General features: G+C 41.2%; 1 protein-coding gene across 1 annotated transcript in view; it reads right to left on the bottom strand.

The window, feature by feature from the left end:
- The window catches only part of drp2 (dystrophin related protein 2), a 180,445-nt gene extending 170,376 nt beyond the window's left edge, over positions 1–10,069 (bottom strand). The window contains exons 1-2 of the mRNA XM_037675513.1: positions 10,039–10,069; positions 7,999–8,121 (exon numbers count right to left, since the gene is read on the bottom strand). Of these exons, the coding sequence (XP_037531441.1) occupies positions 7,999–8,121; positions 10,039–10,069 (154 nt within the window). The remainder of the gene's footprint in view (positions 1–7,998; positions 8,122–10,038) is intronic.
- Positions 10,070–25,093: the final 15,024 nt, after the last annotated feature.

Here is a 25,093-nt window from a genome sequence, read left to right as displayed (position 1 = left end):
TACCTGCAGTCTGTACCTTGGACCAATTCCCACCAACATTATCATGTGCACATAAGCACAAATACATCAGGCTGTGATAAACTCTATACTCTATGTTTCTGTTTCTTCACCAGCCCTTTTCCCAAAGAATTACCCATCATTCTCAGAGGTGACAGGCGTAGAGTGAGGGGGGAGAAACATGTTAAGTGAAATGGGAAATAAAGGAGTGAAAAGGAGGAGTGGGGTGAAGTGACAGGGAAATGGAGACTAGTGAGAAGAGTTAGAGGATGATACAGTGAGGAAGAGTGGCACATTTGCTCATCCTCAGGCCTACTTCTCTGCAGCAGGAGCCTCTGGAGGACAGCGCGCATGCATGGCAGTCCACGGCTCAACGCGAAACACCAGCCCTAAGGGAGGGATGAAGAGCCAGAAAAGAAAGGAGTGAAGCAGATAAAAAGATCAAACTGTGACAAGGGAGTGGAGAAGGGAAATTACAAGGACGACAGAAACAAAGAAGGGGAGAAAGAAAAGGAACGCGATGCTCTTAAAAGGAAAGTGTGGCGGTTCTTTGACAATGTGACAAACGCTCGGGGAGATTCGGGGCGGGGGGAAAGCTGCTTCGAACAGAATACCAGTGCTCACATATGTGGTTGCATGATGGTTTAAAACATAAAACAGAACTTGTTAAACAAGTTTAAGACATACTGAATAATCTTACGTTTTAAAATTTAAAGCAGGAAACTATGCAGAAAGGAGTTAACAGTTGCTTTTCTTTCAGCTGCTGCCTTCTGCAGGGGTTTCTACGGCAAACTTGCACGACAGATTTGGCAAATGTTTTACGCTGGATACTAGTGCTGGGTGGTATTCGTACCGAAAACCGTTTATTTTTGTCATGATATGAATTTTCCAAATACCGACATACTGGTTTAAATAGCCTGAACACGTTCAGAACGTTACATCACACCCGTCAGTAAACTCTTTCATTGGGGACACGTTTCTGTGCAGCACCGCTGAACGTGCATGCAGGAAGTAGCAGCAAGCTAGTGTCATTGTCTGAGCAGCCTTCTCAGTAACTGGCGGTGGGTGGCGACTTCGCCGCTTATATTGGCTGACAATAAACTAAAACCTCCCGTTTTTGCAATTGCTGAATGAATACAACTGGACCTGCTGCCTCCCCTCACTGCTAATGTGACGAGAACCCAGAATGCGAGACTAATGACTACAACAAGGGAAGGAAGACGAGACAGAGGAGGGAAACAGCGTCACAGAGAGAGGTACAGTAAAAAAAACAAAGTCAAGAAATAATTTCTGTGTTGCAGAAAGAGATGAACTTCAGCTGACCACAGTTTACTGATCAATAAGCAGCGTTTGTACATCTTAACAACAGCTGAGCGGTGATGAAATGAATACTGTCAAATACCATGATACCAGTATAATTGTTGAAAATACCATGATATAAAATTTGGGTCATAACGCCAAGTACTACTGGATACCTTAACAACTGATGCAACCAGGGCTTGAACCCACAGCATCAGGATTAAGAGACCACAGCACTAACCTCCGAGCTACCATGGCTCTCGATAAGGGTTAATGGCAGACCGAAGTTGAAGTCACCTAGCCTGAAGTTCTGACCCAACGGTGTGGGGAATGTGTCTCAACGCGACAAAAGTCAAGAAATCCAAACGAAGATGGAAAAAAAGCAAAAGCAAAGACCATAAAGATCCAAACCATGACATGATTGTTGTGGTAGTTTGTGTTGCCATTATTCACTTTGTTTGCATACTTCATAAGTCAATGGTAAGGGTTGCAAGATTCTTTTGGGTCAAAAACTTAAAATGTTTAGGGCCGTCTGATTTTAAGCTCCCTGCCTATTGCTCATGATCACTATTGAGAATTATCATTGTTGCTAATTAGAGCAGGAATAAATCGATGCTTGTTCTGCTTCATGAACTCATTGTCATGCACTGTAGCATCAACGTGTAGGAGGAAAAAAAATGTATATAATGAATTGACACGCTGTGACATGAGCACATGATATATATGATGCTAAATGTATATCAAAACAGCACAGACAGCACTTGTAGACAGTTGATCAACAGTCCGAGCTCAGTCAACAGATAACACATGGGAATGGAAGAAAAGAAAGTGCTTCGCTGACAAAGAAAAACTCCATCTTTCTCAACTGATTAGCAGAGAGATAATTTCAACTGCACTTCCAGAAGCAGATATCGTGCACAAGAATGATGCAAGCACGGCACCGATTTCCCTGCTAACTTAACGCTCTGAGCTGGAGTTACACACTGGGAATTGCTGCAGCTTTATAGTGTATCTACAGTCAACCTTCTGCCTTTTTCAATCCAGTCGTCACCTTTCATGACCTTAAGCTCCCCCGTTGTTCACAGCCTTCCTTCTGTGAGCTCTGCCAGGGAGACTGGGCTGAAGCTCAGTAATTTGAAGTCAGAGATAAGAGCAGAAGGAGGATATTACCTGAGGATAGACAGAGATTGAATTGGCTCCACAGGGTCAAACACACCTAAATGACAACACGCCAAAAGCCCCAGACTAACTCAAAGAAGCCTCAAACGATAGCACTGTTACAGCATCGGAGCGTAGGCGGACGCGATTGTCAAATGCACCGCTGCACAGCTGCGGGGTAAAGCAAGAGGGAAAACAAAGAGAAGCAGGAGCTTACAACTCTTTTCGTGATCATGGAAGTCTTTTGTGTGTGTGAGTGTGAAAAGATGAGGAAAATAACCATGCAAAGTCAACTTAAATCTTCCTGAGAATGAGTCACAAGCAAAAACACGCAAGCAGGAAGAAACCATCATAAAAAAATGAGGAAAATCAAATAAAAACAAGTTATCAGACTAGAAGTACAGTAGTCCCTGGCTACTTCGCAAGTCGACTTTCGCAGACTCGATCTATTGCAGTATGTGGACGTACAGTACTGTACATAATATTTTCTAATAAATAAATAAAAATAAACAAATAAAAAACGCATGGTCATTTTGTTGTTTTCTTTCACCGTTTTGTCAGTCTAAAGAATTACATTACCCAGAAGCCTTCAGTTCACTTCCCAGAAGTCAACACTGCTTCCAACCACTGTTGGCTGCAAACGGAGGGAAAGTTTTGCAGCAAAGTCAGAAGTCAGTTTTTCCCCCACCATTATACAAGCAGGGCGCCCCGCCCCGTCTACCGAACCCCTCCCCACCTCACAACCACCTGTCGGCACTGACATAATGCTAAACTAGCAGCTCGCAATGCAGGTGCACTTGCTAAAAGCTAAAGGCAGCCTCTTCCCTCATGCTGAACCTTCCCGCTGAATGCCCCCCTCCACTCAAAATCTGCTGATACGAACAGTACATGGCTCAGACGTGTGTCTGTCTCTCACCTCTCCGACACCCTGCTCTAAAACTATAACTGTCGGTGCAAAGAGTGCGCGGCTGTCTCTCTGGTTCTGGTCGTGCGGTGCTGGTCCGAACCAGGTCAGAGATGGTGGATTAAATCCTGGGCAGCCTTGCTCCTAGAGTGGCAGCACATGCACATCAAGCTGGATGGGGCTTCATCATGCTACAGCGAGACTTTTTTTTATCTATCGGGTCGGACGGAACCAAGCCATTGTTATTCTGCAGAGCCCTTGTAAGTAAAATTTAGTAGCTACATACAAGTACTGTATGTTGTTAAAATTAGTAGGCTTAAGAGTTTAGAGGACTGATTGTGGGCTTCATCGTTGCAGGATAGGTCTGCAGAAAAGAACAGAGTCGTAATCAAACAAAGTTGGACCGGAACGAGAGCTGCTGCTGTTCTGCAGAGCTGGTAAGTAAAATTTAGTAAAAAGTATGTTGTTAAAATGACGTAGGTTTAAGAGTTTAGAACAAGAGTGTGGGAAGGCTTTCTAAAGCCTCAATATAAAGTTTATTGTACATGAACTTGAACTACTGTATTCCTACTTTGCGGTTTTTCACTTATTGCGGGGGATCTGTACCCCACTCCCCCGCAATAAACCAGGGACTACTGTATCAACAAAACAATCTGGCTCATATTTATTCACAGAGTTTATTAACATTCTCTTATATTTAACACTGTGAGAGGCCGTAAAACTCTACTGGATGCTTGTGATCTCCGGGCCCTTAAAAGTCAATGCACCTCAAACAGGAATGCCACTGTCAAGGAAATAACAGAATGGGCTCAGGAATACTTCCAGAAAGCATCGTCAGTGAACACAATCCACCGTGCCATCCGCCGTTGCCAGCTGAAACTCTACAGTGCAAAGAGGAAGCCATTTCTAAGCAAGCTCAGACGTTTGCACTGGGCCAGGGGTCATTTAAAATAGAGTGTGGCAAAATGGAACGATTTGAAGTTCTTTATGGAACACTGGGACGCCATGTCATCCGGACCAGAGAGGACAAGGATAGCCCAAGTTGTTATCAATGCTCCGTTCAGAAGCCTGCATCACTGATGGTATGGGGTTGCATGAGTGCTTGTGGCATGGGCAGCTTGCATGTCTGGAAAGGCACCATTAATGCAGAGAACTATGTTCAGGTTCTAGAACAACATATGCTCCCATCTAGACGTCATCTCTTTCAGGGAAGACCCTGCATTTTTCAACACGATAATGCCAGACCACATTGTGCAGCAATCACAACATCATGGCTACGTAGGAGAAGGATCCGTGTACTGAAATGGCCAGCCTGCAGTCCAGATCTTTCACCTTTAGAGAACGTTTGGCGCATCATAAAGAGGAAGGTTCAACAAAGAAGGCCCAAGACGATTGAACAGTTAGAGGCCTGTATTAGACATGAATGGGAGAGCATTCCTGTTTCTAAACTTGGTAAACTGGTCCCCAGACATCTGTTGAGTGTTGTAAGAAGAAGGGGGGATGCCATTCAGTGGTAAAAATGGTCTTGTCCCAACTTTTTTGGGATTTGTTGACGCCATGAAATTTGGAAACAACAGATTTTTCCCTTAAAATGATACATTCCCTCAGTTTAAACTTTTGATCTGTGATTTGTGTTCTATTCTGAATAAAATATTAGATGTCGTCACGTCCACATCATTGCATTCAGTTTTTATTCACAATTTGTTTAGTGTCCCAACTTTTTTGGAATCCGGTTTGTAATAATATAATAAGTGCCATCTGTTGTCATCGTTATATGTTCCCATAAAATGGCAAAATTAATTATCTGCCTTTAACCCATCGCACCTGGGATCCACCCAGGTGAAGCAGTGGGCGGCTATGTAAGTGCATGGGGAGCAATTAGGGATTAGGTGTCTTGCTCAGAGACACCAAGACATTTGGGAATGGCTGGGGATCAAACCTGGGACTTTTGGGTCCCAAGTCGGCTGCCCTGCCTCTACCCCCCTCGGCCCCCTTTAATGGACATGTGCAGAAGTTTTGGGGCTAAATGGCCAAAAGCTAAACATGATAAAGAGATAAAAACTCATGATGGACTTGAATCATGAGGCTGGAACATTTACTGAGATGAAAATAGTCCTCAACACATTAAATGTCTTAATCAAAGTGACAAACTTTAAAATAACTAACACCTTCAGTATCAACAAACTCAAATAAAACTTCAGCTTTGCTTGAATCATTAATTAAGTTTAATTCAAGTTAAACTTTGTACTAAAGTTTTTACAATGTTTAAAATAATAAACGAGAGAGAAATGTATTTTGCTTCTGTCCAAAGAGAGAGCAAATTAGGTCGACAAAAGGAGCTGAAAACTCAGCTGAAAGTAAGTTTAGAAATACACAGACATAACTTGGATGTAAATATTTTTCCAAACATACATTATTAGCTCGAGGCTATTTTTCGAACAAGTCAAAACATCCTCAAGCAGCTCCGTCTGCTTTGGATTCTGCCGATAAGAGACGCTGGCAAGATTTCTGAAATTCAGTCGAGCACCTTATCCTTATCAAGTGATGTCAGGAGGGAGATTTGAAACATGACATTTTAGGATCCCATCATTTAAAACTTCAAATCAAAAAGGCAAAAACAGCCTCATAACAATGAGTCAGTGATGAGGACTAACGTCTTAGTTTAAGTTTTATAATATTTGTTCGCTAAAAGGCGAAGATTAATTAAACATCATGTTTTTGCCTGTATGATCATGTCTTTTTACAAAAATATCTTAAATCACAGGACAAACTTTAATGAAACTTTCAGAAAGTAATAATTGAATGTACATTTACAACACATTAACTTATGGAGCCAACTCAATTTAAGATGGTGCAACAGTCAACTGACCCTTAAAAAAAAAAAAAAACAGTTTTACAGATATCTTTCCATCCATCCATCCATCCATCCATCCGTTATCATTACCCACTTCTTCCTTTTCGGGTCACGGGGGTCACTGGTGTCCATATCCAGCAGTCACTGTGTGACAGGCAGGGGACACCCTGAACAGGTATCCAGTCCATCACAGGGACACAGAGACAAACAAGACAAACAACCATTCACTCTCTCACTCACACCTAGGGACAATTCAAAGTTACCAATCAGCCTAACGTGCATGTTTTTGGTCTGTGGGAGGAAACTGGAGTATCCGGAAAAAGCCCACGCATGCATGGAGAGAACATGCAAACTCCACCCAGAATGGCCCCCTGGCCGGGAGTCAATCCAGAAACCTTCTCACTGAGAGGCGGCAGCTCTACCAACTGTGCCACCCAGTTTTACAGATATTGAGCGAGCATGTCACAGTAGCCGAGAGACATTCACAACACATACTCTGAGCATGGCATCTCTGGTTATTGTATGAGATCATGCATATGTATTTTTAATGTTTGACCAAAATGGCTATAGTCTCTTATCACAAAGTAAATGGTAAATGGACTGCACTTATATAGCACCTTTCTATCTTATCAAGACACTCAAAGCACTTTACACAATCTGTGCCCTCATTTACCCATCCATACAGCACTCTACTGTATCTATACAAAGAATAATCAGTGCTTTTAGATTCATACATCAATGGGACACACATCGGAGACAATGAGGGGTTCAGTGTCTTGCCCAGCGACACTTCAGCATGTGACTGCTGGTGGAATCGAACCCCCAACTCTCACTTTGGAGGATGACTGCTCTAACCACTCAGCCACAGCTGCTGCACAGTGATCTTAGATTAAAACTTTGGCATGAAGGGCTGCAGTCGATGTGCATTTGGGCCTTTCGTTCCTTCAGTTCTAACGGGCCTGGTTGGGAAAGCCTCAGAACTTTGGGCTACTTGTCATTTTCTAACAGATGGCACAAACAGAGGCCCAGGGGCTCCAGAGAGATAGAGTGACAAAAAGTAACAAATAAAACCCTTTCAGACGACAGTCAAACATTACCAAATGTTTTAAAAGCTAATATTCTGATTGCACTGCAAAAGACAACATGTTTCTCTAACACATCGAGCATTGCACTGTTTATTCTCTGGGTATTTAACTGCTGAACGCTCTACTTTGCAGCTGTTTGTCATCCATTTGGAAACATTTGTGCTAAAAGCAGTAAGAAGGAACAAAAGCAGTGATGCTTCAGGACATAGAACCACAAAGATGAACAGAAAGACAAAAACTGCTCCACGTCTCTGAGGAGATCTGCTGAGCCTTGTGCTGTGATTATCTACAAGTTCACCATCGTAAGAAACTCCTCTCACGCGGCATATTTGTTGTATCGATGCGATCAGGAGAGGGGTTTTCTTTTCCCTATGTAACACGTAGAGTGGAAACGAAGATGCTGATACCTGGAGTCAAAAGCCAAACTAGTCAATACGCTTCATAGGATACCCTCTGAGGATTCATCCTGAGCCCTTGGGCATCTCTGTGTGGGCCCGAGAGACTGTATGTTATTACATGCTCGGCTGGAGAAAAGACTTCCTCTACATGAGAGCTGCACACATGAGTGAGTCCAGAAGCAACAAACAAACATAAAAAATACATATGCCAAAAACAGGGACTGCGTAATCTCAAACCTCTGTGCCGCTCCACCCAGAAAAATCCAAAGGCAGGAGTTTTCTGCTCGCATGCTTGATAGTTACCCAGCGGTGAAGACGTGATTGACGTGGCTGCAGGATCGGAGCTCCCTGGAATCGAGCCAAGCCTTCCGTGGCTGTCCCGCGACCGGTGGCACCAATCTCCACGAGGAATGAGGAGGCGGGCACCTATACGGTGAATACAGGGAACAGGGTCAGTCTCGTCTCATGGACAGAGGGAGGTCTGGTAAGAAGCTGAGAAAGACGCATTATTTAACAGCTGTCCTTTTGGAGTTCAGTACATTACTGCTGCTGAGCCAAATGCCCCCCATCGCCCCTCTGTCTGCACTATGATAACAACCCCAATGACATTCAGAACCCGGTGCACGGCAGAACCAACAGGGCTGTTAAGATGCAGTGACACAGAGCACAAAGCAAAGGTTTCACCCCCGCCCAAGCTTTAAGCGAGACCGACGCAGCAGGGTGGTGCGGCCGTAACTCTGCTCTGTGACTCGGCCCGCTTGTCGGGCTGTTTATTATCAGTAGACAGCACACGCCAGGCTGGGGAAATAGGACTGCTGAGGCACTGGGTGCCGGCTACTTGGAAGAAAGGAAGTAAGAGCGACACGGGAGGAATACCAATCAGAGTCCCCTCTCCTCCGAGAGATTTAATTTTCTGCTTTGGCACGCCACGGCCTCACAAAGCGACTCTATCCTGCTTCAGGTTGGACGGCAGCCTTTGACAGCAGCTGGAGTCTTTTCTCAAAACTTAAAGGGACACTTCAGATCTTTAGAATTGAGGTTCTGTGGAAAGGTTTAAATGATTATTATTTGAGAAATTGTGTTTAGAGAAACTGAATTTAGTTTTGAATGGACTGATGAGATAACGGTTAGTCCAGGCCTAGACCAGACTTCAAGAGGTAATTGAATCAATGAACCAGGTGAAATGGTGCAGGGAAATAAGTCACACATGCAGGATAGTGGACCTCAAGGACCAGGACTGGACACTCCTGACCTGGACTGAAACAAACTGCTGTCATCCTGAAACAACTCCAGTTCCTACAGATTTTATTATGAGTCATGATTCCGTTCAGTCTTTGCACTTGCAAAAAGCAATAAAAATCTATGTAAATGCCTGTGTAAAAAGACAAGGTTCATAAAAACAGCCTTCGCATAAATTATTCTGAAATTTGAGAGCATAGCTGTTTGCAATCCATTTGGTCCCGTTTCTGTTTAGAGTAGCCGTCAGCTTGTCAAACCAATCAGAAAGTAAGGACGGTCACCTTCAACAGGTGTAAATAACCCTTAAAAATGCATTAGAATCTAACTTCTGCCTAAAACTAGTTAGTTATTTTGCATTTGAATTTTAGTGTTTTTCCAAAGTACTTTGCGTACTTCCTGTTAAGTGTGTATCCATGACAACGATCAGGACGAGGGAAGTATCAAACCTGAAGACAGCTCTGGATTTTAAGGCTTTACCCTCTGCTATGGGCTCAAGAAGATCTTTGAAGTTGTATGTGCAAATTGCTAACTGTGTGTAAATTAGTGTCAAGGTATAGCTACTGCTGTGATTGGAGGAAGACACAGAGGAGCTGAACGGGGATTGGCTGCCTGTCAAGTAGGGATGCACCGATCCACTTTTCTCACTTCCGATCTGATACAGATACCTGCAGTTTAGTATCAGCTGATACCGATCCGATACTGATCCGATACCGACAAACTGTGCTGAATTAACAAAAATGGCTAAATCGTGTCATCGATGACATGATTTAGCCATTTTTGTTGTCTACCTGGATGTTTGAGCTTACAAACCCAGTGTTGAATTAACTTAAAACATTTTTTTTTTTTTAAACGCAGACATGAATGTAATGAATTACAAATTTATTGAAAACTTTGCACCATAACAGCACGCTTAAACACACCAAGAGCTTCACAAACTTGGTCAAACATGTAAAAACAACACAACTTTAATTTGTTCAGTCAGTACGCTAGCGCGTGACGTCACTCAGAGCACAAAGCATAAAATTAGAGTGAATAGATCTGCCCAGTCATGGATCGGTTACATTATCACCGATACCCGATCCAGAAGTTTTTCAATATCTGTACCGATACCGACACTGGTATCGGATCGGTGCATCTCTACTGTCAAGGTGTGCTGCATAAGAGGAGCTGAGGAAGTGATGACGTTGGCTTCCACCCAACCAGCCACAGCTGACCTGCTGTCATTCGTTATTGTCGGATCAATTAGGCAGTTCTGTGAGGAGTTTGTAGGGGCGAGCTGCCATTTTATTTTCAAGACATTTTCTCCTGTTTTTGTTAGCTTAGTTACGGTAATGGATCTGTATTTTGGTTATTTTTATTTTTTCTTCAGGTAAGAGAAAAATCAGTGATGATAGAGCATTTTTGTTTGTAGTTTTGGCCTGAGCTCACCCTGAAGTTTAGCAAGACTTCAGTTAGTCAATAATATTCACAACTGTAAATAAACTCACTGTTTAACACGTATCCATCGACTCCATGGCCGCTTGAGTGGTGCAGAAGGTGGAAACGTCCACATTTAATTACAACCTGGCGGTTGTGTTTGCCTCAGGTTGTAACATTGTTTATATAATGAAATTTGTTAATTTACAGAATATTTAAATGTGGTGCTGTGGGGATATACGTGTTCTGCTGTTATGGTGCAAACACTAAAATAGCATTAGGCCTTAAATTGTGAATAAAACACCAACAAGATGCAAGTATGTAAACTCAAAGTTTTCTGTAGTGTTTTAATTTGCTGAAGATTTATTTGCTTAACTTAATAGCCATTTATTTTTTGTTTATTTCAAAAGGAGCTCATTTATGTTATATTTAGATCCTGTAGGTCCTACAGTGTTTTCCTGATTAGGCTGAAGGAAACTCAAACAAAAGGAAACTTCAGTACAGTTCACCTTTCTCTGCAACATGTAGGAGATTTGTTAAGAACTTTTCCACAGAACCCGGCATTAGAAGATTTGAACTTTTTTTTTTCTAAAGCCTTCGATGAAGACGGTCGCTCTTCTTTCCTCTCGCCGTCCCTGCTTTGCTCATTGTCTTGTGAACCTTTTTCAGAGCCCCTTTTTGCATATTTCGAATAGTAAACTTATGGATTTTTTCAGCTGGCCTCTCAACACAATTGATCAAATCTTCTCAACAAGAAGTCGGGGTGAAGGAGAGCCCTCTTACCCCGGAAATAATTGAATTTATGATGACTGGATTCTGCTTTTTTGGAGTCGGTGGAAATCTGTATTATTATCGACAAATTTGGAAACGTCAGCAGCTGTTTAAGCTGCCGTGTGTGCCGGGCTTGGCAACACTCAGACTCTGTGCAAACTATCTGTGGACCTGTATCAGAGCTGAGCAGGCCTATGGAACTTCTGGCAGTGTTCACAGACAATTGGAACGAATAGATCTTGGAGAAGTTGTAAGTCTGACTTCGGCATAAGTAATCACAATTCGGCTGTTTGGAGACGTCATGAGATGTACTAGCGAGACTGTAAAGGCAGACGCGGAAATTTATGAGCTCGGCCTGACCCAAAACAATGTTGAAATCTGAATCTGGCTCTGGCCTTGGAAGGCTGACTATCTCAATCTCTCCTCGGGTGTTATGGAAATGAGACGCTCTGCTCCTGCTCAAGAGAACATCTATGGACCCTATCAGAGTTGTAGATAGACACTGTAACATCTTTATCAGGACTATGGAAACTATCTGGAAGTGTTCATGGACAATATCACCGTCTTGTCGCCCCCCCCCCAAAAAAAAAAAAGTATTATGTCTCTCCATGTTGCTGTGCTGAGGTATTTTTTGCCGTCACACTGTGCCCTGTGTCCAAGGACACGGTGTGAGAGGTCTTTTTTAATACCTTCTCTCCTCATGTTTTCTTTCCCATTTCTTATCTAAGCGATAAGGGCAGCGCTTCACAGAAGTTGCAGCCCCGGTACACTTCTGTCTACCCTTCAGACGGCTGTACGGAACGTAATTTCACAGTACTTGTGCAATGACAATAAAGCTGATTCTGATTCACATCTTTACTTGTGGCCAAATAAGCAGGGTGCAGGGCAGGTGGATACAGACGCAAAATAAAGATGTGTGACTTCTCTAATAAATCTAGAAAAGTTGGAGTCCAGAGGTTGCAGATAAAAGCTCTGAGAGCTCAAAGCACGTTTAAATGTTTAATGTTTGAAGCAAGCAGTCAACAGAGAAGGAAAGAGTTGTAAGTGGCATTCATAATTCACATTATAGTTTCATACGAAGAAATAAAATATTCCATTGACTCATTGTTTTCCTCCTGACTTGAATACCTCTGCAGGCTCGATGGGTGCACTTTTTCCATTATGTGTCTTTTTTTTTCCAGAAAGGCATGCTTGTTTACATTTGTGTGACTGACAGAATATTTCATTGCTTTAATAGATTCAATATGCTAAAATTTTGTGCAACATCCCGCGAGGGTGTCAAACCGAAAGCTAAATGAAACAGCCCGCCGTTACATCACCGACAACTGCGAGACGCAAAGTGAGAGACGGCTCTCATTTTCCAATCCGACAGCCAGAATCCAGCCCGGCCGCCGGTCCCGGGCTCTCAATCTCAATAAATTAAATCTTTCTGCTTGCGACAAATAAAGAAAAGTAATAATGTGGTGATATTAATATGTTTGAAGGTTGTTAAAGATATTCATTTATTTAAAGCAAGACCACCCCTGGGGGGGGGGGGGGGGGGGGGGCAGGGAGTGAAGGGAGAAAAGAAGAGACGATGTGGAGTAAAAAATGGTGACTAAAGACGAGCACGAATGCATAAATGAGGACAGACAAGCAGAGACAGAAAACTGTATTGAGCTGCAAGAGAGAAAAAAAAATCACCTTGTATGAAAACCGTTAAATGTTAATGACATGTACAGAGGAGAGGGGAGAAAGAAAGGTTAATCAAATGTGAAAATGTCAAAAGAAAGTTGCATTTCTGCTCTGAGCTTCAATCATAGAGGCTCTGTCAGGTATAATAAGAGCCGTCTTTAAGGGAATGCATATCGCTCTTCACCTCTCAGGTCAGAGTTTTAGACCAAGATCATAGTTTGAGGAGAAACAATGAAATTGAAGCCACTTTGGTGTTTTGGTTCCGCACAGTCTCATGAGATATTGTAATATCTACCGTGATCCGTTAGCGCTTAACAATGGTTCCCAATCCTGGTCTTTGAGGAACACCATGCTGCATGTTTTAGATGTTTCCTGCTTTGACATCTGATTTAAATGAATGGGTGATTAACAGCAGAACATGAGGAAGTAATTAAATCACTGAATTGAGGTAGGTGTGTTGGAGCAGGGAAACAACTTAAACATACAAGATGGTGTTCCTCAAGGACCTGGGTTGGGAACCACTGACTTAGAGGACATGTGAATGACTGTCAATAAGTTGACTACTGACCACACTTTTGTCAAAAAATAACATCAAAAGTAAGTAATAAAATAAAACTAAAGTAGATGTATGCATATATGCAAATACGTGAAATTATTTATGAGATATTTTGCTAATTGACACACCTTCACATACACACAATAAACCTCTACAAAAACCTCTGTCAATGCTTCAAAAAAATGTCTGGAAATACAAAATTTATCTTCCATGAGCATGAAATCAGATGTTACAACCCCAGAGCTGCTCAGAAAACCATAAAGAAAATCACTTGGTTTTATACAGCCCCGCAGATAAAACTAATGCCACCCAGAGCTGGTGTTTACAAGAGAAAGTAAGGTCAGTAAAAGTTTTATTCTCACCGTGCACTGCTGGCGTCTGTGCAGAGAACAAAAACGCAAAGAACACAACAGAAAACTGCAATAGAGCTGTAGAAATGTACGCCAGAGAATCAGACTGAGGTGAAACTAAAGGTTCTGCCGACCATTGTCTCAACTTGTAGCACATCATCTTATGTTAACACCAGACATAAACAAGAGGACCCCTTACATCACATTATGCACCTGTCGACAAACTATATACAGAAATCTATAGCAATGGCCCAGCCAGGCAAAGACCTTTATATCTTTATGACCTTGGAGCTGAGGCGGTGAAAAGTCTAAGTCAGGGGTTCCCAACCCTAGTCCTTGAGGAACACCATCCTGCATGTTTTGGTTGTTTCTCTGCTCTGACACACCTGATTTTAATTCATAGGTGATTACGGCTTCTGCAGAACATAAGGAGTTAATAAAATCACTGAATCAGCTGTGTTGGAGCAGGGAAACAACTAAAACATGCAGGATGGTGTTCCTCAAGGACTAGAGTTGGGAACCACTGGTTATCTACGATGATGCATTTGTGTGTAAGTTTCATTAAATTATCTTGAGTGGTTCAGAAGTTATGAGCGGTTACAAGAGAAAGTTTATGGATGGACTACGTCTCGCTTTCAAAAGGCGTATAAAAAGTGAAGAACAAAAAGGAAGTCACCATTTAGACTCTAAGATATGCAACTGTATGTTTTGAACTTCAACTCTCCTGCTGCCCTCGATTCAAAATGACCCCTGAGGTCAAAACAGGTTGTTTTGATCCAAGGGCAGCAGGAGGGTTTAGTCCTTCAGACATGATTCATCGTAGCAGAGATGACTCCTAAATGTGATCTGACAAATTTAGAACACAAAGCTTTGCTGCCATGTTTGTAATTTATAAAACTAGCAACTCTGTAGTGTTTGGTAATGAACTAAAACAGGCAATTAAAAAGTTTCAGCTTGTTTACTCCACGCTCAGGTAGCGGTCGGGGCTGTGGAGCCTGGACAGCAGCAAGAGCAGAAGTCAGGAAGATCCTTCTGGTTATCTCACTCCCAGTTTCTGAACAAGCTGCTGACCAAACACCATTTTTCACCCCCTTGTTAAAAAGCAGATGAAAAGCTCCAGTCTAGTTATAATTAACACGTGTCATTTTTATCCAGACAAATAACAGGTGGCTGAGAGGAGTGCTTGGGAACAGTCTACAAAGTCCAGAATAAAATCTCCTCAGAATCATACCCAGGAGGACATTTTTTAATTTAATTTTAGAAGGACCTTGAGCATTTGGTTTGAAACCGGTGGTGTGCTGACTTCTGGATCCTGGTATATCTAACCCACTGAAAGCACAATTCAGCACAACACCTGCTGCACCAGTGCCTCAAACCACAGCTTGCTTTCATTTAAATCGGCTCATAGCTTGTTCACTTTTCTGTGGCTGAATGTGTAGTGGTTATAAAACTATTTTATATAATTAAAAGGGAAAATAAGATCTAGTGATCTGCGATCGATTATTTTGGTCTTTCAAGTTCAGCGCTGTAGACCAATACAATAAAAGGTTGCCTAAGTTTAATTAAGTTTAAAATGTATTTTCTTTAATGTTACTTTTCTGGTTATGTTTGTGTATAATTCTTGAAGAGTTCAACCTTCTTGCATTTTAAGTTTTGAGAGTTTGTTTATCGTTCGAGTCTCGATTGGTTTTGTCTGAATTGATGTAGGGGAACGCAATGCTTCTGCTCCTCCATTACAACACTGGAGACGAAAGCAGTAACACATCGTGTCCGTGTGTTTTCATTATTCCCCTTTACAGGTAAAGTTCTTACTTAAAAGGTGTGACTTAAAAGCTGTATTTAAGTTTATTATGTTCATTTAATGACCAGGGAGCGTTTGTGGTGAATGTGATAACTGTAGTTTTATTTAAGAGCTACTAGACTCACTTTAGCTTCCTGGCTAACTGTGTCCCGCGTGTGCTAAATTTGTCTTACTGTGCGGGCATAACCAAAATGTTTGTATGTAATGTTCATTCAGAATGTGACAGTGTAATGTTTAAAATTGTTTTGAAATACATTACAACACTGGAGACGAAAGCAGTAACACATCGTGTCCGTGTGTTTTCATTATTCCCCTTTACAGGGGCGTAACAAATGCAAATTAAGTTTTGATTGAACAACAGTTGTTTAGCGGCTATCGAATCTATCCAGCCGTACCTGAATCCATCCACTCTGACAAGTTTATGTTTAATGTAAATATGTGTATTGACAAAGCAGCTCTTCCAAATCTGTGCATGCTTTACCAAACTACAGCAAAAGAGGTTTCCAACCTTCATTTTTATGTTTGCAGGTGAAACTTGATAGTTCTGTTGTCATGAACCGATTTCAAAAACGCCACATCTTTACTATTTCAAAACCACACACACACACACACACAACACCATTTCTGAGCTTTCCTTTTTGCACTGACCCCCCCCCCGTTAAACTTCCGATTGATTTTGAAATCTTAAATGCTCACCTGTGAAGCTTTCACTGACCTTGCTCCTGAACGCATCACAGATCTATCACCCTGGTACACACCCTCTTCATCCCCGAGATCGATAAATAGCGAGCAGAATCACAGGTCATACTTCCTGACAACTTTACTTCATTAGTCAGTTATAGTACGCTTTTGTGAACTGCAGATTATACGTAATTTTGAAATACTTGTGTGAATGAAGTAGGAGCAACAGGATGAGCAGGGGAAAGAGAGCTCGAGGTCAATTCTTCCCTCTGCGGTTATTGACCGACACCTGTGAGAAAGTTGTGTCATTTAAACTTTGCATTCCTGTTAAATGCTTTTATATATTTAACCAACTAGAAGCCAGAGGACAAATCATGCACACATCTTTATAATGTTCATGTGTGTCATCTCTCAAATAAAGTTAAACTTTTTTTCCATTTATCAAAAGTTTATTTATTTTTTTGTATTCTTATGAATTTCCATTTACGCATGTTACCCGTTACAAAGAATTTTGCAACGAAAGTAAAGTTGGTAAAATTGTTGGTTTCACTTCATCAGTTCGGCATTGTGCATGTGCAACGCCATGTCCGGGTTTTCTTCTCATCTCCTCTGTATTTTGATTTAAAGTTTTAGCTGCCATGCCAGCATTTTGTTTTTGTTAGATAAAATATTTGTTGTTGTTGTTGTTGTTGTTGTTGTTGTTTTACTCAAATTCCTATATGTAAGTTTGCATTCATGGGTCCAACTTGCATCGCCACCGAGACACTAACCTGAAAGCTTTGGTTCAAAGTTTGGCAAAGAGCTCAAAATAGGAGAAGAAGAAAGAATACAGGTCAAAGTAAAACAGTTTCCAGGAGAACTTTTGTTTATGTTACATTCTGTTCTGTCCAACTGTTTAAAATCAAAATAAAGAAATGCACATATTGTTCATACTTCAGTGACATAACAAGAGTGTTTTCTGCCTTGGTGGACGTCATTTTTCATTGTATAACCTACAGCTACGTATAGTTAGCATAGTATTACAGTTTGTGTAGGTGTCATTTTTAGGCAAAGGCTAGAGCAAAACTGTCACACAAATAGAAACTGATTTCTGAAGTGGGTCACCAACACTGTCCCTCACACCAAACAGCCACGAGGGACATCGTCAAAGCCTTCAGGGACACATGGAAGTGTGTTTAGCAGACAGACAATCCAAGACTAGAGTCTGATTCAGGCAGCAAGGCAGCCCAGCTAAATCCGTCATTAGCCAAGGGACAGAGAGGCACGTTCCACAGATGATGGGAGGACTCAACCTGAACGTGAACCCCAAGGAGATCCAAGGACACGAGAGTGGACATTCACATGTCCTCACTGTGTCCTGGATGAACACTGGTGGTATCTTTGTCACTCTGTTCACTGGTTTCATCAAAGTTCATGCTCAATAATTAACGTAAAAATTCCAAAGTAGTCAAGTCAGGTCCCCTGGACAGTTTCTTTTTTTTGTTGAAGTGTTTCATCCTTCATCCAAAGGACTTCATCAGTCTGAGGAGCCACAACAAACTCAGTCCCATAAGTGGCTTGCACAGCCAGTTTGATGGTGATAAATCTGTTCACTGGTGTTTTTTGGATCCCATCAACAACTGGCTGAACCTTGTAGTTGGCTCACAGACCGCACCAGCCTTCATCGTGTCTTCACTCGGGTTTGATAAACCTCCACAACCTGCTGAGTCAAGATCTGTTGTTGGGAACAGACCCAGCTTTTTTTTTTTTTTACCCTTTATTTATCCAGGTAGTCTCATTGAGCCTCGAGAACTCATTTTCAAGAGAGACCTGTTTTAGGGAGCAGATGGGCGGGGTTAAGGGCCTTGCTTATGGGCCCAGAGTGGGACGAATGAGGTTTGGGGCAAGTGTGGGTACTTCACCTACCCCACCCACATTTTTGATGTTGTCTGTACCGGGGCGTGAACCGGCGATCTTCCGATCACAGGCCCACCTCTCTAACCTCTGCGCCACCACTCCCCCAGCTCCAACCAGGATGGGCTTTTTTAAATTTTAGGTTTGTGACGAAAACCTGGCAGAGTACTGGTGAGTCAAGCTCTTATGTAAAACCTTTTCCCATAGACTGAACTTGATTTAGCGCACAGAGAACTGGTGGATGAGTAGCAGCTGCCTTTAAAACAAGTACATGCTGTTTTTGAGCATTAAAAAAAAACTGATTTCAGTGAGAATTTATTTGCTCAACACAATAAACTAACAATGAAGAACACTTTGCTATCCGAGGACTCGGTAAACATACGCTGAATGAGCTTTTTGCATATTACATTTTTGGGTGTGATTTGAAGCATTCTTATTTGTATGATTTTCTACATTTGGGTTTGTTTTACTATTTTAAACTGATTAAGCTAAATTATTTTTTTTCAAGACACACATCAATCCATTTACCACTAATTGAACCATGACAGGAAATGATCTTAAAAACTGAAGCTCGCATTATTTTTCCTCACTGACAAAAAATAAAAACTACATATGTTCTGAATTTGTTTATCCGCCATCCATGCGACCCAACGAGCATCTACTTGAAGCTGTTGACTAATGAGGCATCAGGCTGCTTTGATCCGTAGATTTTAGTAATAGATGTGAATTTATTTTTGAACGAGGAAGAAAAACAACATTTAAAAAAAAATCTACAACACCCTAATGTGGACTTCAGACTTCCATGCATGTGAAACAAAAAAAAATATCGTACATGAAGCTTTTCCCCCTCTGGCTGTCAGCTGTGCTAGATCCTTCAACAGCTATTTACAGAGTAAATACCCCAAGTGGCTGAGTGTGTTTGCCATTCACAAAACGTGTGTCCTACAAACCTCAATAATGAGGCTGCTCTTAAGATACTGTACAAAGACGAAGGGAGGATGAAGATGCATTTTCAGAAAATCTCCATCTTTTCCTTGTTTTAACATATTAAACCATTTGAATGAATACTAAAAAAAAACTGCATAGAACAGAGTGAAGCTGGTGGTTTTTTTGGCATTTGGGCTGAATTTTGATTGAATTTACTTGTGAAATGGGATTTCCACATGCCCAGCTCATGAAAGTACCACACATTTACATATATTGGTTTCTATGACCACTGTGGTGTGGGATGCAGACGCAGGTAGGGCTGGTGAGAAGATCGCTCCAGGCAGAGCTTAGGAAGAGCTCTGAAGCATCTGTAAGTTTCACTGTAGGATAAATCTGGGCCTGTGAATGTCAATCTTCCAACTATATCTGAAAAATATTAAATCAGTTCACAGCAAAAACCCATCTGATAAAAAAAAAATTTAAAAAACACCACAACGTTGCTGTTTTTACTAGTGAACGAAGTGGAACGGATGAAGTACCAAAGATGGGACATTTTAAAAAGCACAGCTGAAACACAGTGAATGTATTGCGATATCCACACAAAACATGTAATTTATCCGTCACTCAAGCTCCCACTTCACCGAAAAAAACTCTACCAGACAAAAACACAATCTGTGAACAGAAATAAGAAAACTGGAGGCATATCACCTGCCGCCTTGCACAACTAAGTTTTAAACAACAAAGAGCTCATATGATCAGTTTGTGCTCTAAGCAAACATCAAAAATTACCCTCAGCTACTACCACACCAGATTTTAGCTCAGTATGAATTAAACTGATGGAGTTGCAGACAATTTTGTGTTAACTAAGCTCAATAAGCTGTGGTGGCCATCTGCCATCAGGTTGGAAGTTGGAGATGTACATCTAGTGATTGCTTCCATTGAGCTTCAATAAAACCTGTCCATTGGCACATAAGATATTTTCCTAACAGACAGCTAAAACACACACAATGTACATTATCACCCATCCGATATGGCAGCAGGCAATACAAATCAGAAAACAAATGCAATTAATTGCGTTTCCTTTTCAAATTTTTGCAACAGATTTCAGAGAGAAAGCACAAAAGATAACATTAACTACGTATTTTAGGAACAGGAAGAATTATTAAAATTTATATTGTTTATTAAGTTATTAGAAACTCATTTTACTTGGCAAAGTGACTGCTGGAGACAGGCACCAGCTCCCTGCAACCCGGACAGGAGAAGCAGGGAAAGAAAATGGATGGAAGGAGAGCAGCTCATTTTTCCAGTTACAGAACGTTGGTTGAGCTATGGGACGTGTTCTTGACAAATATCTACTGACAAAGTGTTGGTTAGAGCCTAAGTACAGATCTGTCAGTCTTTCATTGAAATACAACACTGGCACAAACATGATGCGTTACTGAGTGTTGACGTTCTTCTGCTTTCTTTTCCTTCAGCTCCCTGGTGGCCATCCACAAACCTTAAATGCTTAGCTGCCTCAAAAAAAAAAAAAAAAAAAAAAAGAGTTCAATCTGTCCAGGGTTTTGAGGAGGACACAGGCTGTCAAAGCATTTCTTTCTTCAAGGTGGATCGGGGCCACTCATAGCTCGGAGCCATTTTCACGCATTCCCCCTGCCAGCTTTTTCCCTACGTATATCTGAGAGGCTGCTTGTCAATTTAAATAGGACAGAGAAGTGCACTTCAATCGCACAATGCTTTTCGGCATTTACAGTTTTAACCTCTCATGTCACGTTCCTGCTGGCTGGATAATCAAGCGTTTTGTCATTGGTATGAGTGTGCACTCATTCAGAAAAGTCTACGCTGAAGTTCCAGAAGCATGAAATAGGTTTTGATCCAACTGGTGAGATTTGGGTTGCGCAAGCTTGTAAGTAATTGTATCAGACTCTCTAGAGATTAAAATATGAACGTCGTTGACCAAATACAACCCGAAATCACATCTAAAGAGGAGCACAAAAGGGGGGGGGGGGGGGAGGCATCAGAAGGAGAGTGATGATAAAACCCAATGCAAAAGGATGAAAAACAAATCAATAAGCAGTGTGAAACACAGGCTAACAAGAGAAAACAAGAAAAAAGTAAAGTTCAGGAGAGGGCTCAGGGAGAGGGAAAAAGAGAGAGGCAGAACGACGAAATGAAAAATCACAAAGAGAATAAAACGTGAATGGAGTTGACGCTTTACTCTGAGATAAATAAAGAGACGGAGATGAACTGAAGACATTCGGGTCAGGCGTGGCAGCAGTATGGTTCCTGCACTTCCCATATTAAGGTGTTTGGGATGAGATGTGAAGTACTGAAAGGACTTGCGGTCTTTTTCACTCCTCTCAAAGATATGAGAGATCTCGATCTCTGCAGAGGATTTAAAATAAACCTTCATCCTTGTACAGCAATACTGAAACCCATTTACCAAAGCAGTGTACTGTTTTACCACTATACAGCAGAATGAGTGGCCAATGGGATCCATCCACTGAAAACCAGTGAGGTGGTAGCTGGAGGAGGAAGGGACTGTTGTTAAGTGTTGCTTTTTTCCCCCCACTAAGCACATTTTAATAGATGCACTAGTGCTGTTTTTGTCTTCCAGTCAGTGGCAGGAAAACTGTTTCTGCTAAGGATGATTTCATTTAGAGTCAATAACAGGTCATCGAGTGTACTCAATCCCAGGAAGGCAATCAAAGGGAAATACAGATAGGCACACTTCAATCGAAACACGTGCAGTAATTTAATTGTTTTATAGAGTGGTATCATAAAGCTAAAATCCCACCACTTGGAAACAGATATGTTTTTTTTGTTGTTTGTTTTGTTTTTGAGTCTGCCAGCAAAATGGTAAAGTTGATTTGTAAAGGGTTAATTTTTTTTTTCTGAGTTAGAAAGTCATTTTTTTTACACACCACACCAAAACATCATCCAAAACAGTTTGTGTGAATCACAGATCTTAATTTGAACTACCAGAATCAGCGTTGTGCTACAGTAAGAACAACAAGTGTACCAAATATGGCACATTATATGCCCGTCCACAAATTATTATAAAGCAATCTATAGCAACCGCCTAGACAAGCACATACAAGACTTTGTATAACATTTGGCCTTGATTTGTGACCTTGACCTTAGAGCTGGGGTGATGAAAAGATGTGACACTATCTAGTGGTGGTACAAGTGTGTATCAAGTTTTATTAAATTACCTTTAGTTGATCAGACATTATGGCCTAGAGAAACAAAAATCTTGTTTTAACTTTGACCTTGATTTGTGAGTTTGACCTTCGAGCTGGGTTAATGAAAAGTGTTTTCAACACTCCTAGTGATAATGCATTTGTGTATCAAGTGTCAAAATTACCTTGATCAAATCAAAAGTTATGGTTTGAACAAAAGAAAGTTTATGAACGGACTGACAGAGTATAAAACATAAAACTATCGACAATATTACATTTAAGAGTGGGTAAGGATGCAATTCTCAATCATCCATATAATGTTAACATTTATCAACCAAGGAAGCTTGATGAAACTTTGACCTTATCACTTGATTCTTCCCTGTAAACATAAAAACTCCTTTAACTTGTTACTAAAAACAGGCTCCATTTAATTTAGTTAGCTCTTATTTAAAACTTATTTTAAACTAAGATTACATCATGTATTGGCCGAAAAATAGGTAAAAACTTAAACTGTAAAATAAAAGCAAACAAAAAAAACATGCAAGAAGGGGTCCTAAAACGGTTTGTAAAAACAAAATGGAAAATGTACAGTCCAACAAGAGACAACTACCATGATTGTTTACGATCGTCCAGACATAAAGTAATATTTTACCATACCAAGGTTCTGAACTAACTGTTAATGGAGTTAAAAAGTAGAGAAAGTGGCAATAAAATAACCGACAATGAGAAAACCACAAGTGCTGAAACTATATAAAGGGTGCATTTTATTCATATTGATGAGATGAAAAAAATATCAGACCGAACATGTTTATTAAATTGAAATTGGTGTTAAAAGATGACAATGTTTTAAGCTAAGGATTGTATATACATAGCTACAAACACAAGAAAAAGAAAGTTGCTACAGTTAACTCAAGTTTACCTAAAGAAAAATTTAAAACATTTAGTTGCCCATTTCTGTGATGGACTTGCGACCTGTCCAGAGTGTGCCCCGCCCCTCGCACAATGATTGCTGGACATGGGCACTGGTGACCCCCGTGACCCAAAATGGAAGAAGCAGGTACAAGATAATGAATGGATAGATGGAAGGATAAATGAATGGATGGATGGATGGATGGATGGATGGATGGATGGATGGATGGATGGATGGTTGCCCATTTCATAAAACATTTGATAGATCATCAGGCTTTAACGAAAGCTGCACACATCATCAGGATAAAATTTAAAACTAAACTAAACTGTGCTTACTTAAAGTATAAATAAATAAAACAGGGCCAGATATAGGCCCCTGAGGCATTCCACAAGTCAGAGACACTAAAGAGGAGGTAATAACGACTGTAACACAAAACTTTTGTTAAAAAGATAAGTACTATATCGCTTTAGACCTGCATGACAACTCATTTAAGATTAATGAGAATGGCATGATAACAGTCAAGAGGCAATTAACAAGTCTCAAAATGATGCTACCTGAACATCTAAACGATATAAAGTGGTTACAACATTCACAAAACAAAAATTTCTCATAATTTGGGTTATTTTATAAAGCCAAGTAGACGTTTAATAGTTTAAAGATGTAATTTTCACATTCTTTGTTACACATACGAGTCAAAAACCAAAAGTCAGACGGAGCGAAACGGCACCTTTAAATTAGGTGACATCCGTGGTAAATACATGTCTGCAATAATAGCTGCGAGCGCTGAGCGCCGTAGTCCTGTTCCCATGTGGCACAGAGGTGTGAAAATCACAGCTCAAGCTTCAGCTTCAATCAACCTTTGCAGCTGCCAAGTTGTCTCACCAGGCAGAAGAAACGTAGCGTAATCAGACAAAGAAAGCCCAAATAGCACATCGCATTATCCGCCCACACGATCAGCTGCGCACAACACTGTCACGCATGTCCATGATACAAGCAGACATGATTGAGCATCTTATCGGCGTCTGCAGAACTTCTTGTTAGTGCTCGTTTGTTTCCTGTCTCACCTCTCCTGTCAGCTGCAGTAAGACAAGCGGCAAAGAGTTGAATAAATATCTACCCGGCCCAGAAAAGTAGCTTGGTGCCCAGCGGAGGTGGCAAGGCATACAGAGTGGTGACTTCTGAGCATGTCCTCTCCATTTCTGCGTCCTTGCTGCCACCTTGCTCTCACTCCATTATTCAGACAAAAGCATGGCCAAGACACCGGAAAAGGTAACGACAAGAGAACCTCAGTCAGTCTTACAAGAGCGGCAGGAACTCCAAAGCCTGTTAGAGTTTCATTTTGTATATTTGTGTCTTAAAACATTACAGTCTATTGATGCTTAAGGGACAAGCAGGCTGTTGATTAGCCCCATTTATCACACAATCACTTGATGATGGAGCCAAACAATCAACGCATAATTCACGTCTGAGACAACCATCATTGTCCTTTAATTCAGAAGAAAACATGATTATACCAAAGTTTTTGTGCACAAATCAATTTAGCAAACATCTGAATCCGTGTTGCGTTGACTTTGAACTTAAAAAGGATCCATTTGCTTTGGTTCTGATTGTCCATGCATCACTGTAGGTTGGATTTTGCTTGTGCAGCACAGTGAGTGGTAAAAATTTATACGTTTAGTCTCTGCTCCAGTTGTTGCCTCGGTTCAGTATCAAACTATCAATTTGCAAACTGAAGGGCATTTTAAGAACCAGTCAGATGTGATGTTTTCTGCTCCGACTGCCTAGTGAACGGAGCTCTCTGGAGTTTATTCACCATGTCGTCTGATTGAAGCTACCAGGTGAGGTTACTGTAGTTTTATTTTTCAGAGACCAACTACAGAACTATACAGTGTGTTTTTAATAAACCCACCATCACAGACATCTACACCTCTAGATGCAGGAAGAGGGCCACCTGCATCATGAAGGACCCCACTCACCCAGCACACACACTTTTTGCCCCAC

Source organism: Nematolebias whitei, chromosome 4 (assembly GCF_014905685.2).
Source record: "Nematolebias whitei isolate Nwh7 chromosome 4, NemWhi1, whole genome shotgun sequence".
Lineage (NCBI taxonomy): Eukaryota > Metazoa > Chordata > Actinopteri > Cyprinodontiformes > Rivulidae > Nematolebias > Nematolebias whitei.
This window is presented reverse-complemented; position numbering and strand designations above follow the sequence as displayed.